We start from the raw sequence: 12,450 nt of genomic DNA on the forward strand, positions 1-12,450 counted from the left end.
GAGGTTCTTGTTCATTCTTTAGAAATGACTTAGTAATAGCCCGGAATAACAGGCATACAGAGCTAACCAGGATCCACTCGATTCAAAAGTGTAACAAGGACTAACACATCTATTTAAAAATCTAGAAAAATGAAACTTCATCTCCACCAGTCTATTTCTCCCACATCTAATATTTTATTTTTGGCTCTTTTGCCTAAGCAGATGGAACTGTGCAGTGCTACCAATTCTCAGAAAGAAATAGTTAAAAAAGTTTCACTGACTGAAAAGACATAGCTGAGAATGATAGACATTCCCAGGGGCTGTTTTTAGCAGACAGCATCGTGTGTGTGTGTGTGTGTGTGTGTGTGTGTGTGTGTGTGTGTGTATCATAAATAAACGAACGGAAAAATGGACAATTTCACTTAAGCCCCAGATGTTCACAGCAGGATCAAACAAAAGTTGGCTAGAGGCCCTGCTTTTCAGGAGCAATTCAGCTTCAACATTACTATTCTATAAGCTGTAAGAAATTCAGAAAAATGAAAAAGCAAAACCTGAAAGCAAATAAACAAACAAATTTTGGATCCCTCCAAGAGAATGTCACCACACCATGAGAAAATTAAAAGGGTAGGGGTTGTTCATTCAAGCTGTCAAAACTCCAAAGCATTTAATTCTTCAAAATTTTCAATGCAGACATGTCTCATAACAAAGAGGAACAGAATAACCTGCTCAATGTCCATTTCGACCTTTAGAATTAAGTGGCAGCTACTCAGGCAGTCCACCAACACCTTCCCAGGCTCCAACTTAAGAGCAGAGCCGAGTTTTTAAAAGAAAACTACGCTAGGCAGCAGGAAAATTTAAAAATATGTCCAGAAAGGAACTCCTCCCTCCATTAACTTAGCTTTTGCTTGTTCTGCAGAGTTGCTTCGGGTTCTTAAACTTAGATGCCCAGTTCCAATATAAACAGTAGCAGAAAAGCATGGTGCACATTATTTTCCACTTTCCCCCACCCTGTGGCGTTTCCACTGGCCTGGGTGGTTGTCTGGAACTTCAGGACTAGCGCTAGCTCTTTGGTACAGATTATCCAGAGATGTCACTACTATTGCTATACTGTCTTTCCTTTCTCTGAACCAAGAGCTAGAAGCTCAAAAAGGCTCATTTGAAAAGGATAGCTTCCCTTGAGTGGGTAATCATAATTATAATTAGTAGAGGTATTAGAATAAAAGAGTACTCAGATAATGGGACATGGTAATAACTATGAGAAGTCATAATTCCTGCCTGCTGTTCTGCATCCACAGGCTAAAATGAAAGCCTGACATAGATCACCTCCCATCTAGCCTGTGGTATCTCTGCACCTATTGTTATATCTGGTTGTGAGCTAGGGCTGCAAGGTGAGATGACTCAACAGCTCAAACCTGAACCCATTGTCTAATTTCAACCTCTTCCTTCTGAGTTCTACTGGTAAGGGTGACCACCCATTTAGTTGCTGTAGTCATACTTCTTCCTCTATCATTGTTATTATTCATCTGGTCACCAAGTCCTACTAATGGGTCACTTCTTATCTGTACCTATTTTCCATTACTACTTTTACTGTCTTAGTTCAGGGCCTCTACATCATTTTTCAGAAATTAAAATGCCTGCTAACTAGTCACCTTACTTCTAGATAAGTTCCTTGTGAGCCTGACTACTCTGTTTCCTGAAATAGATTCCAATAATATAAGCCGTGTAAACAGTGAAATCACACTCATATTTGGAGAAAACATTGATAAAGACTATTATAATCCCAGAGTATAAAATGTATCTCTAAGCATGACAAAAATCTCAGAGGCACAAATACATACATACATCTTCTATAATATGCAAAACACTATGATCAAAGATTAAAATCACTGAGGAAAAGATCCACAACATATATGGGGGCATGCTAATTTCCTTAATAAACAAAAGTTTCTTGAACTCACTAAGAAAAATAACCTATCTAAATTTGAAATAACATCTTGAGTTCATCCTTTGGCCATACCAGGAGAAGAAAACCAATGCAAATAACTCTAATGCCAAGCAGAAGGCACAAAGTATCTTGTGAAGATTAGGTGTGGGGAAACTGGTCAGATATCACTGACACAAAACCTGTTTTAAATGTAAAGCCTAGATTCAGATACATCGCACATCAATATTGGGACACCTCTAAACAGTTGAAACACAGTGGAAGTGTGCACACAGCAAATCATTCCCTATAAAGCTGGAAGGGTCCAGGTGCCTGAATATTTATGTTTCAGCATTGAGCCAACAGATTAAAGTCTTCAAGAATGTGTCAGAATTCACCAACATCAAATCCTATCATACCAGCTGCACCAACCCTGGCCAGGAGGTCAAAACAAATGCCCATCAGATGAAACAAACTGGCTTCTCTTTTTTGACCAAACTAAGTGATCAACTTATACCCCAATAAGAAGACAGAGTGTCAGCAGTGAACTCAAAGCTGGCACTGCAGATGTGTTTTACTCTACCCCAGGCACACAATCACCCCCAAAAAATGGTGTCAAATTCCTGAATGCAATAATCAAGAATACAAACAAAATAAATGCTAGAGAGGAGGTGAGGAAATAGCAACTCTTCTCCACTGTTGGTGGGATTGCAAATTAGGACTGCTGCTATGAAGATCAGCGTGGAGATTCCTCAAAAAACCAGGAATGGATCCACCATATGATCCAGTTATACCACTCCTGAGTATCTTTCCAAAGGTACTGATATCAGAATATTATTATAGTGATACATAAATAGCACAAATTCATAATAGCCAAATCATAGAACCAACCTGGGTGTCCATCAACAGATAAATCAATTATAACAGATAAATGAATTATAAAATTATGGGATATGAACACAATAAAATTCTACTCAGCAATAAAGAAGAACAAAATTACATCCTTTGCAGGAAAATAGATGGACCTGGAGAACATTATGCTAAGTGAGATTAGCCAGTCACAGAAAGTGAAGGGTCATATGTTTTCTCTCATATATGGAAGCCAGGGAGTAAGTGGGATACAAGAAGGGCTTTAGATAAAGGAGGGGAAACCACATGGAGTGATGTAAGTGGCCTCAGGGGGTGAGAGGAGGAGGGGAATTAATGAAGAAAACTCTTCACTTACATATATTGTGAAATTATCAATGTCAATCTTAATATCATGTAAAGGAGTGTGAAGGGAGCCCGGGAAGCTCACCCAGTGAGTGCCATGTGCATGTATATCCCTATCACTCTGAATTACATTACGATGTGAGAAAACAGTGCACCAAAAGTCCTGCATTCAAAGAATGCACATGACCTTTCAAATGAAAGCTCATACCAAGTGGTAAATTTACCACATCCATAAGAAAAAATAAGTTTTATTAGAAAAGCAAGTGATTCCAAGTGCTGACAGAGCTCTTCATGTGAATCTGCTCTAAGGCCAACTGCCTACTGCAAGATCCCTACCTACAAAGGGTTCTAGGGGAATAGCCCTAGACAGTGTGAATGCCCACTTTCCATAAACAGAATTTAAAGAACAAAGAGGGGGCTAAAAATTCTAGAATGTGATCATATGTAAATTTGGGGGAAACATAGAAAGTTAAACCCAATCAAATAGTATTAAAATTTAAAGTTTAACCAGTTATCCCCAGCTTTTAAAATATAGGGCTGCATTGAAGAGCTGACACATCAGAATACTGTGATCACAAGACAGATGTCTAGTGCCCAAACACAACTTTTGTCACTTTGGGTCATCTACACTTTGTAAGTACTTACTCATGATGTTGAGAATTATGAAACAAATTTAATTTTCTGAACAGCTTTAAAGATTACAGTTGGATTTTTAAATTTCTGGCTTATGCAATGGATTTCCAGAGATTCAAACCTTGACTGATGGTTTATTTAAAACCCATTTAATCTGGGATTGGAGCCTGCTGTGAGGCAGGGCCGGTGCTGGGGCCTCCAAGGCCTGGATTGGAGCCTGCCGAGGGGTTAGGTTGGTGCTGGGGCCAGCGAGGCTGGGATCGGAGCCTGCTGTGAGGCAAGGCTGCTACTGAGGCCTCTGAGGCCGAGATTGGAGCCTGCTGAGGGATTAGGTCAGTGCCGGAGCCAGGGAGGCTGGGATTGGAGCCTGCTGTGAGGCAAGGCCGCTACTGAGGCGTCCAAGGCTGGGATTGGAGCCTGCTAATGGGTTAGGCCAGTGCCGAGGCCAGCGAGGCTGGGATTGTCGCCTGCCGTAAGGCAAGGCTGGTTCTAGGGCCTCCGAGGCCTGGGCTGGAGCCCGCCAAGGGGTAAGGCTGGTGCCGGACCCAGCAAGGCTGGGATCGAAGCCTGCCGTGAGGAAAGGCCGGTGCTGGGTCCCCCAAGGTCAGGATAGGAGCCTGCCGATGGGTTATGCTGGTGCCAGGGTCAGCGAGGCTGGGATTGGAGCCTGCCTTGAGGCAAGGCTGGTGCTGGGGCCTCTGAGGCCAGGATCAGAGTCAGCCGAAGGGATAGGCTGGTGCAGGTGCCAGCGAGGCCAGGATCGGAGCCTCCCATGAGGCAAGGCCGGTGCTGGAGCCAGTGAGGTCTGGATCAGAGTCCTCCGGGTGGCCAGGCCACTACTGAGGCCGTCAAGAGTGGGATCGGAACTTGCAATGCGGCATGCACAGAGAAATATCACAGAAAATAACCAGATGCTTCCCCTAATTAGCAAAAACTAGGAGGAAAGGGGTAACAGGAGGAGGTCGAGTTATAGAAAGGGCCCTATAGCAAAGCAATTAAGGTGATCAATCAGAGGGTATGGGATGGGGGAGGATGGAACCTCTTTAAAACTCAGGAGGTATGTAAACAAATGTATCAAAGATAATCACCAATCAAGCATGGGATCGAGGGAGGGGGAGGGAATGGGATGGGGATTGGATGAGGGCTAACTGGATGATGTGTGCTTGTATATCCTCTCAAGTCTTGTATTCCAATGTGATGTATGATTACAATGCACCAATAAAAATATTTTTAAAAACCCATTTAATTCTATTATTTGCCTTTGGCAAAATTAATAAAATATTCTCCAAATAAGTAGAGAGGCTTCTGAAACCAATGTTCATCATTCCTGGCTGAAATGGGTTTGGTGGTTTTTGAAAATGAGCATCATGCATGGAGATGATAGTGTGGTCATTTAGATGAATTATAAGTTGAGGAGAGGCAGCCTATCTAAACAACTTGACCTGTCCAGAGATCCAAACTACACGGCTCCCCTCTTTCCCATTTCTAGAGAAAAAGAGTTGTTATTTATTTGAAGTAGCAAGTGCCAGGAAACACTGTATGGTTGCTAAGTCCTGGGAGGGGATTATACAGCAACAGAGAGAACCTGTAGGACAAAAATCAGCAACACTGAAATAATATGTTGGCCTCAGCTTTGTCTCTAGCAGAGTTCATTTGAGGCCAATGCTTGTTATGCTAAATTAACAAACAAAAGCAAGCAGCACAAAACCTACTTCAAACTGATATAACTCTTCCCTCAAGCCTACAGTTTTAAAAAAAAAAAACCCCAGCTGCGGGACAGATAAGCATAAACTCACTCTGGGAAGCGTAATGCCCCTCCGCAGCTTTGTCTTCATGTCCGTCGTATTCCCTGCTGGACAGCTGCCTGTTGGCTGTCTCCAGGCGATCTACGAACAACGAGGAAATGATTAAAAAGAAAAGCGTATGGATTGAAGTGATCATCCCACAGAGAAATGAACAGGTGCCAAGAGTTGGATATGAAGAGATGCTCAGGCAGGAGCCCAAAACTGAGCAACTCTTGGGGGAGAACAGCAACTGCGTTCCAAAATGTCAGGAGAAAAGCTTTCCTATGCCACACACTCTCTTTATGCAATCCAATGCCAAAGAGTATGCCCCAGCAGCAGGGAGCTAAGGATGGTGAGAGAGAAGCCGCCTCCCTGCCTCCAAGGCCAGCAGACCTCTGCCAGGAAGTCTTCCCAGAGAGCTTTAGTTTATATACCTTCAAACCCAGCCCACGTCTAACCTTGACCATCAGCCCTATACTTTAGCCAGTGCCTGCTTATCTAAAGCTCAGAATCAAACAATTAATAAAAATGATAAGTAAATGCCAGAAGAAAAGTCAAAATGACCTAATGGATGAAGACTGTATACAGTGAGTTCAGTTTGCTCAAACCACTTCGTATCTCTTTATACAATTAAATAACCCACCTCAACAAATATTTATTGGATGTAAATGCTATCCAACACAAAAGGGCTTGTAGTAACACAAAAGGTAGGCTCCAGCTCCTGGCAACTGCTAGTACATTGAGTGTTTGGACACAGGAAAACACTGAAAAGTGGCTTGGCTGACTCAAAACGAGGTAAAAATTTGCAAGTTAAACCACTGTGCGTGTGAGAGGTTGCCAAGATCTCATGGCATGGCGGGTGGATCCTATTTTTCAGGAATGATGTATGGCATTTCACAACCGTGGGCTTTCTTTCCCCAAAAGGAACATTTGCCTTGCTCTGTCTTCTGTATCACACCTGGCAAGTGAGGTGCTAGCTTCCAAAGAATGCTGAGTGATTCAGCCTGATGTGGAAAGGGCTGTGCATCCAACACTGGTCTTTTTAAATATTTTCCCCCAAACAGGCACAAGTCAATCACTGATGGGCGCTCTAAAAGTAGAAAGGAGTTATGTGCAGACGCCCACAGTTGCATGCAGGCCAGGCAGGTTGTCACCCCTTGGCTCCACCCTGAAGCCTACAACCCTCAAGGAGGAAAAGAGCAGCCCTCTCCTCCCTCTCCAGGTGGATGGAATTGATAAGATTTTCTAGTGCAGGAAGAATAGAACCTGTGGCCAAGCAATCTGGCCTGAATCAGGCTGTTAGGCGCACTGGTAGCTTAGGGCAGAGAGAACATGAGCAGAAGGTGGCGTGCCTCGGAGGTCTCTGTTGAAGTCGTGAAGTCTCCGGATCTCCCCTTCCAGCTTGTTCCTCATCGCCTTGTCCAGCGACTCCCGCTTGGTGGTGGACTTGACCAGACTCTCATAGGCTTCTGAAATTCTCTGCAGTTCTTTTTCAAACTGCAAGAAAGAACTGGTATTAAAGTGACATACGTGCTGGCGTCTTAGTAATACTGATTTGGTAATATTCCAAGCGTAAGGCTGTATCTTCAGTGCAGCTTTTCTCGATCTCAAGTTTCACATCTACTAAATCTACTACTGACATCTGCCCGCCCAGGGCTACATTAGGATCCGGTAAATAAGAAGCTCATAAGTCTAGTCAGACCCGCTGACGTCACCTTCTAAAAGTCCCTCTGTACCAATATCAGCAAGATATCGAAACAGAATCTAAACAGAAGTTAGACCGCTTATATTTTATTTTTATACTTTTATTGGTGCATTATAGTCTCACATAATACAGTTCATAGTGATATCGACATACATGCACACAGCACTTGGCGGGCTTTCCCCCGTCTCCCTCAGACCAATTATATGCTATTTATAACTATTATCATCATTTCCATTTAACATGATGAAGATATTAAAGTACAGAACCACTAAAGCTCTACAACCCAAACCCAAACTTCCAGACCCTAAGCACAGTGCTCTTCCCAGAAACCCTTCTACCTGTCTCCACTTCCCCCTTATCTACAAAATTATCTATATAAAGAAATAATGGATTTGTACCTAAGTATATGCAAATATACCACAGAAAGCCTTGTTATAGGCAGGAAGTAAAAGGCATGGCATTAAAACTGTTTTTGTATTTCACTAAATTGAAAACAGTAACTGGAGGAGCCTTTAACCTCTGGCTGGCACTTAAAAATCTGTAACAAATGGCTATTAGTGTTAAGAGTCTAATATAATCATATTCTAGAAGTGGCTATCAATTAATCCCATTTTGTTACTGTGCAACACAAATGCAGGATGCAGGGTAAAGACTGGGCTGCAAACTTGGAAGCATGAGGGGCTGCTGCGGAGGCCGGATCCGGAGGCAAAGCCGATGGGGCGAAAGCACCCGCGCCCCTCGCTGGCACCATGCGTCCAGGACCATGTTTGTACTCTGCACGGGACAGCAATTTCACTGGGGGCCAGGAACCCTCTTTTCTGAACCCCAGTTGCCAGATTAGAAAACTCCTGCAGAGACACCTGCAAATAACACATGTCCTAACTGATATTGATTGTCTGCTTACAACATAAGAAGATAACTCCCAGCCTCTAGAGCCCACAGTCTAAACAGCCAATGCCTGGAGAAAAAGGGATGCATTCTACAGGGGTGAGAAGGGGTTTCTTTAGAAAAGATTTCAGATAAAATTAAAACTCTTCAAGACAAACAGGAATTTGCCAGACAGAAAAGGAAAGTCAAAGGGATTTGGCATTTTAGGCAGAAGATTGGACATGAGCCGAAGCATATCACTACGAAAGTAAGTGTATGGCTTTGACATGACAGGTCGTCCAGGGATGACAGCAAGGTGGAAGAGGCTGAGCCGGGGCCAGGGGAAGGACTCGAAGTTGCAGGCAAGAGAGGATTATAGAGGTGGGGAAAACTTGGGAGGGATGAGTAATAAGAGTAGCATATTATCAGAGCTGTATTGAGATAAATCTAAAGGATGGAGCTGGATTGAGGAAAGAGACCAGGTAAGACTCTAATGTAAATCGCAAATGACAGATGATAAGGACATGAGTTAGGACAACTAAAAGGAAAAATCCCAAGGACACTAAAGAGTAGAATCAATGGGTCTCGGTGGCTTGGTTTATCTAGGAAGGAAGAGAGAGATCAAAGACAACACAGATATTGCTTAAAGATGGGAGTAGACTTAGCCAAAATAAGTGAAAAGAGAAACAGTTTACCAGAGAAAGAAAACCAATTTGGCTTTAGATATTTTATATTTGAGGACTCCTCAGAATATCAAAGATTTCCAGTTGGTAGGTGGAGATACAGTCTGAAAGAAGAACAGCCATGGTGTCACCAACAAACAGATGGTGGATGGTCATAGAGTAGAGCTATTTAGGAAATTAACAGATTAGGGGGACAAGAATGAGCAGCAGTCACCCTGGTGGATGGCTGAGGTAGAAGAACTAGGGAGATGTACTAGTGCAGGGAAGCCAAAATCTTTTTTTAAAAAGGATACAAAGTCATGGCCAGTGCCCCCAGAGGTTACAGCAGATCCATGACTGTCTGTGAAGAGGCCAAAGATGAGGCTGAGGAACCCTGGGGCTTCCGCTTAGGGGCAGCCAATGGGGGCGGAGATGAGACACTAAGGCCCGTTTGGTACCATGTTATTTTCCTTAAGGCCTCCTTATTGGAGAATTGGCTCTTCCACTACCCCCTCACTGCCACAAGGACTTTGTTTCTTCCAGAGAGGTCATGAATTGTTGATAATGTAGTAGGGCACAGAGAATAGCATGTCCTGAATCCTCTTCAGAGTGCTACCACAAAGGATGTTCCTTCCTTTTAATTTTGTTTTCAAGAGTCGGCTCCAAAACATTTCACCATGTCTATGATAATTTTGTCCATAGAAGGGACCTTGGTCCTTGGACAGCTGAGCATACGCAGGGATAGTCCCCCTCAAGACCACAGAGCATCTCCTAGTCATTCAGAGAGCTGAAGGTGACAAAGCTCCCACACCCACCATGACAGAGCCGCTCATTCTGCAGCCCAGGATGACCGGGATTTGATTGCATAGTATCTTTATCTGTCTTACTTGCCTCACCAGAATTCTGATGTGCACACATATTTTGTGTCTCTAATTTGACTATAAACTCCTCAAGAGCAGAAAGAGCCCTCACTATGATACAAATGCATCTCGCCCATGATCAAAATACTGTGTTGATTAGTACATTTTTAACAAACTTGGGATCTGATAAACTATATCTGACCATGAATTCTTTCATTTCACTGAAAACTTCTCTTTACCCAGTGTAGAAAGAAACTTCAGGATCCTTCCATGCCATAGTTTATCATCTCAAAAGCTGAAACAATCAAGAATTGGCACTTGAGATGAATGGATTACAAAACTGTGGGATATGTACATGGTGGAATTTGACTCAGCCATTAAAAAAAGCACAATTGCAGCATTTACAGGGAAATAAATAGATCTTGAGGACATTATGCTAAGCGAGATTAGTCAGTCACAAAAAGTAAGGGATTGGATGCTTTCTCTAATACGTGAAAGCTAAGGTGAAAGGGGTCATAGGAGGAACTCCAGGTGAAAAAGGAGATCCTATAGAGGAGCAAACAAGGCAGCCTAACTGTGGGGATGGGGGGGGAGAAGGAAACTCTTTAAAGCACAGGATGTACTTATTCATATCGTAGTCAAGCACTAAGCCAAGCATGAGAGGGAGGGATGGGGAGGGAGTGGGGTGGGGACTGGGTGGGGGCTGGCTGGATGATGTGTGCATTTAAGTCTACACAATTTTTTTTTTGCTTCATCATGAAGTATAAATACAATGCACCAATAAAATTTTTAAAAATGAAACTAAAAAAAAAAAAAATTGGAACTTGGCTATGTGCTTTGGGTGCCCAGGGAGAAAGGGAAAGGTCTAGTCAGGATGGAGCATTTCCTGTGAGAAGTGATGGCTATAGCAGTGGACAAAGATTAGTCTCTTTCCGCGTGTCTACAGAGGGCAGGGCTATGACTAAAAATGGGAAGTTAAAGAAATGTAGACTGTAATTCAACTGAGGAAGTGTGTGTCCTAATTATTTTTTTCCTGAAGGGTAGGTAGTAATACCCACTAGTGAGGTCTTCTACTATCAATGAAAAAATAAATAGCCTAGCCTGGTGCAGTGGTGCATGCCTATAATCCCAGTACTTGGGAGGCTGAAACAAGAGGATCATAGGTTTGAGGCCAGCCTCAGCAACTTAAGAGATCCTTAGCAATTTAGCAAGACCTGTTTCTAAATAAATAAATAAATAAATAAATAAATAAATAAATAAATAAATAATAGTAGGGTTATAGCCCAGAAGTAGAGTACTCCTGGGTTCAATTTCCAGTAGCACACATGCAAGAAAATGACAAAATAAATAGCCTCCCTTCATAGATATGAAGCACAAGATGGGAAGTCTGACAAGACTCATTTAACACTCTTAAATCTAAAGCTCTTTTATTGCTGATTGTACACTCCTTTAGGGCAGACACGCCTTCTTCTTCAGACCTTCCACATCCAGAACACTTTAATCTCCCAACACTGTCAACGATGAAGGGAAGGCTGGACACCTGGTTATTATTTAAAACCATCAGGGCTTAGCCGGGCGTGGTGGCGCACGCTTGTAATCCCCGCGCTTGGGAGGCGGAGACAGGAGGATCGCGCAGGTTCGAAGCCAGCCGCGCTGGCGTAAGAGACCCTGTTTCAAAAATATAAAATAGGTCTGGGAGTGTAGCCCGGAGGTAGAAGGGCTTCCAGGAACCCCAGTACCACCAAAAAAAAAAATAAAATAAAATAAAAAAATAAAATAAAATAAAACCATCAGGGCCACGTGGGCTCTGGATTCGGTGTGCAGAGGGAGAGTCAGGTTTGCCTGCCCTCCTCCAGCCAGGTACAGGGAGCGTTAGGCTGCGCCTTGGACAGGCACTTGGTGTCCTACAGGAGAAAGCCCTGCACAGCTTCTGCTGGCATTGCTATCATAAAAGCAGTGAGCAGAGAGGGCTCTCAGAAAACCTCTGTCCCAAGTGCCAGGCACAGGCTTTCCCAAGCACTGCTCAGGGCTGCACAGGACCAAAGAAAAGCTGCTTGTCCATGCCACAGACCGCCGCATCAAAGCCACCACCATCTCACTTACGAAAGGAGAGTGTCTTTACTAATGCAAGCCTGGGGTAACTGAAACGCTCTGCCCTTCCCCTCCCAGTGTCCTTCTACCCTGATGGCTTCTGAGGTCAACCACTCAACAGTACACAGTCTGGTCCTGCTGGAAACTCTGTCCCTTTAATTAAGGTTTAGGGAAACAAGGAGGAAAAAGAAGCAAAATGAGTAACCAAAAGAAAATACTAACACAACAGCTCTTTCTGAGGGTCCCTCAACCATCATTCCAACATTAGCAGTGATAACCACCACCTTGTGCCTGTTTGGAAACAGGGCCTTCGTACGAGGCTGGGCTTTGGCAGTCTCTGAATTTAGTCATTCTTTTCTGCTGTGTTCCTGGCATGAGATGCATAAGCTAAGCTCTGCAATTAAAGATTCATCTATTTTGGTTCTGCCCTTAAAATGAATCTGAGAGCCAAAGCACTCTCAATGCTGCTCCCAGATGGGACGATACTTGTAGGCATGGTGTGGTACCTACAACATGAAACTGTGGGACCACCCAAAGCAGGGGTACACACACACACACACCCCTTAAAAAACCAGTGGTATTTCTGCACCATCCATGTAACTCTTCAACAGTATTCACGTGAGGAGACCCAGCATTAAATCCTGCCCTCAGGTAGGAAGCAATGCTCCTGGACACGTCTGCCACGAAGCTTCATTGGGGAGAAGAAGGAAATATTTGTTTCCCTGAAATGCTGACT

At 43.4% G+C, this 12,450-nt stretch overlaps 1 protein-coding gene across 3 annotated transcripts in view; it reads right to left on the reverse strand.

The window, feature by feature from the left end:
* The window catches only part of AMOTL1 (angiomotin like 1), a gene marked incomplete at both ends in the record, with an annotated part of 170,384 nt that overhangs the window by 39,744 nt on the left and 118,190 nt on the right, over nucleotides 1-12,450 (reverse strand). For all 3 annotated transcript variants that reach the window (XM_080711646.1, XM_080711644.1, XM_080711645.1), the window contains 2 exons: nucleotides 5,542-5,631; nucleotides 6,882-7,026. In XM_080711646.1, the coding sequence (XP_080567772.1) occupies nucleotides 5,542-5,631; nucleotides 6,882-7,026 (235 nt within the window). The remainder of the gene's footprint in view (nucleotides 1-5,541; nucleotides 5,632-6,881; nucleotides 7,027-12,450) is intronic.

This window comes from Muscardinus avellanarius, assembly GCF_963383645.1.
Source record: "Muscardinus avellanarius genome assembly, chromosome: 1".
NCBI classification, from domain to species: Eukaryota; Metazoa; Chordata; class Mammalia; order Rodentia; family Gliridae; genus Muscardinus; species Muscardinus avellanarius.